This window comes from Haplochromis burtoni, unplaced genomic scaffold (assembly GCF_018398535.1).
Source record: "Haplochromis burtoni strain Fernald_Lab_line unplaced genomic scaffold, NCSU_Asbu1 Contig_4720, whole genome shotgun sequence".
Lineage (NCBI taxonomy): Eukaryota > Metazoa > Chordata > Actinopteri > Cichliformes > Cichlidae > Haplochromis > Haplochromis burtoni.
The window spans coordinates 1,957-3,433 of NW_024587081.1; the positions used below are offsets into that span (position 1 = coordinate 1,957).

A 1,477-nucleotide genomic window follows, 5' to 3' on the forward strand; every position below is an offset into this window, starting at 1 on the left:
AAGCAGCTCACAGACCAATCAGGAAACAGTCCAGTATATCAAGGAAAAGCTCCATGAGAATCTGTCTGCAGAGAAAAGCATCAATCTGCTCCACTGTCTGAACGAACTGAATGATCATTCTCTAGTGGAGGAGATCCAGCAGGGCAGGAGCTCAGGAAGTCTCTCCACAGGTAAATTGTCTCCTGCTCAGTGCTCAGCTCTGACCTTCATCTTACTGTCATCAGGAGATCTGGATGTGTTTGACTTCAAGAAATATTCTGCTTCAGAGGAGGCTCTTCTGAGAATGCTGCCAGTGGTCAAAGCCTCTAAAAAAGCTCTGTAAGTAAACATGAACTCATCACTTAAAATCCTATAATCAGTAAAAATCTTAAAATCATGGGAAATAAATCAGAAATGCCGAAAACATAAAAAATAGTAACAATTATTATTAGCTCAGTTGGTAGTGGTTTCCCTATGATCTTCTTTTCTCTTTTTTTCCTTTCTCTCTCAGCCTGAGCAGCTGTAACCTGTCAGAAAAAGGCATTGAAATTCTGTTGCCAGTGGTCAGCTCCCAGTCCTGTCGTTTGAGAGAGCTGGACCTGAGTACCAACAGTCTGAAGGCTTCAGCAGTAAAGCTTCTGTGTGCTGCACTGGAGAGTCCACACACCAAACTGAATATTCTGAGGTCAGATCAACTTGTTTAGTTTAGTTCAACTGTTTAGTTCTGTTGGTTATATGTTTGATGTCTTTTTTGTTTATATAAACCGAAAAAAATAATCAACAATTTAACTAGTAAAGGTAAACTTTATCCAGTTATCCTTGTTTCATAGCATTTTTAATCATTTTTAAGTTAAAGTAAAGTTTTACTAACCTGCTCAGCGCAAGACAATACGCTATTGCACCTTGATTACTGTTTAATAATAATCTTTATTCATGTTTTTATCTTCAGACTTAACATCTGTGAACTCTCAGAGGAAAACTGTGAATCTCTGTCCTCAGTTCTCAGCTCACAGTCATTGAGACTGACAGAGCTGGACCTAAGTATCAAAAACCTGCGGAAATCAGGAGTAAAGCTTCTGTCTGCTGGACTACAAAGTTTAAACTGTAAACTGAATACTCTGAGGTCAGATCAAATTACATTTTGTTTTTAGAATTATTAATTAAATATTTAAGCTAAGTTCATCCATATGATGTTGTATCTTAGTATGTTAATGTTTCCTATGAAAATTGAAAGACAAGATTTAATGTTGTGAAAAGTATTAACAAGCTTTACAGGAGTATTTGTTTTATAGACTGTCTTTTATTTTTCAGACTGAGTGGATGTAACTTCTCAGAGAGAATCTGTGAAGATCTGTCCTCAGTTCTCAGCTCCCAGTTATCTAGTCTGAGAGAGCTTGACCTGAGTAACTCTGACCTGCAGGATTCAGGAGTAAAGCTTCTGTCTGCTAGACTAAAGAGTTCACAGTGTGCAGTGGAAACTCTCAGGTGAGGATTCCAA

The 1,477-nt window shown here is 37.8% G+C and overlaps 1 protein-coding gene across 1 annotated transcript; it reads left to right on the forward strand.

Annotated features, from left to right (window-relative positions):
- Positions 1 to 6: 6 nt before the first annotated feature.
- Positions 7 to 1,471, forward strand: LOC102309325 (NACHT, LRR and PYD domains-containing protein 12-like; the record flags this gene model as incomplete). Its single annotated transcript, XM_005953493.3, has 4 exons — positions 7 to 318; positions 491 to 664; positions 929 to 1,102; positions 1,291 to 1,471. Coding segments are annotated over 4 exons (838 nt in total), but the record flags the coding sequence as incomplete, so codon positions are not given.
- Between the last annotated feature and the right edge of the window lie 6 nt (positions 1,472 to 1,477).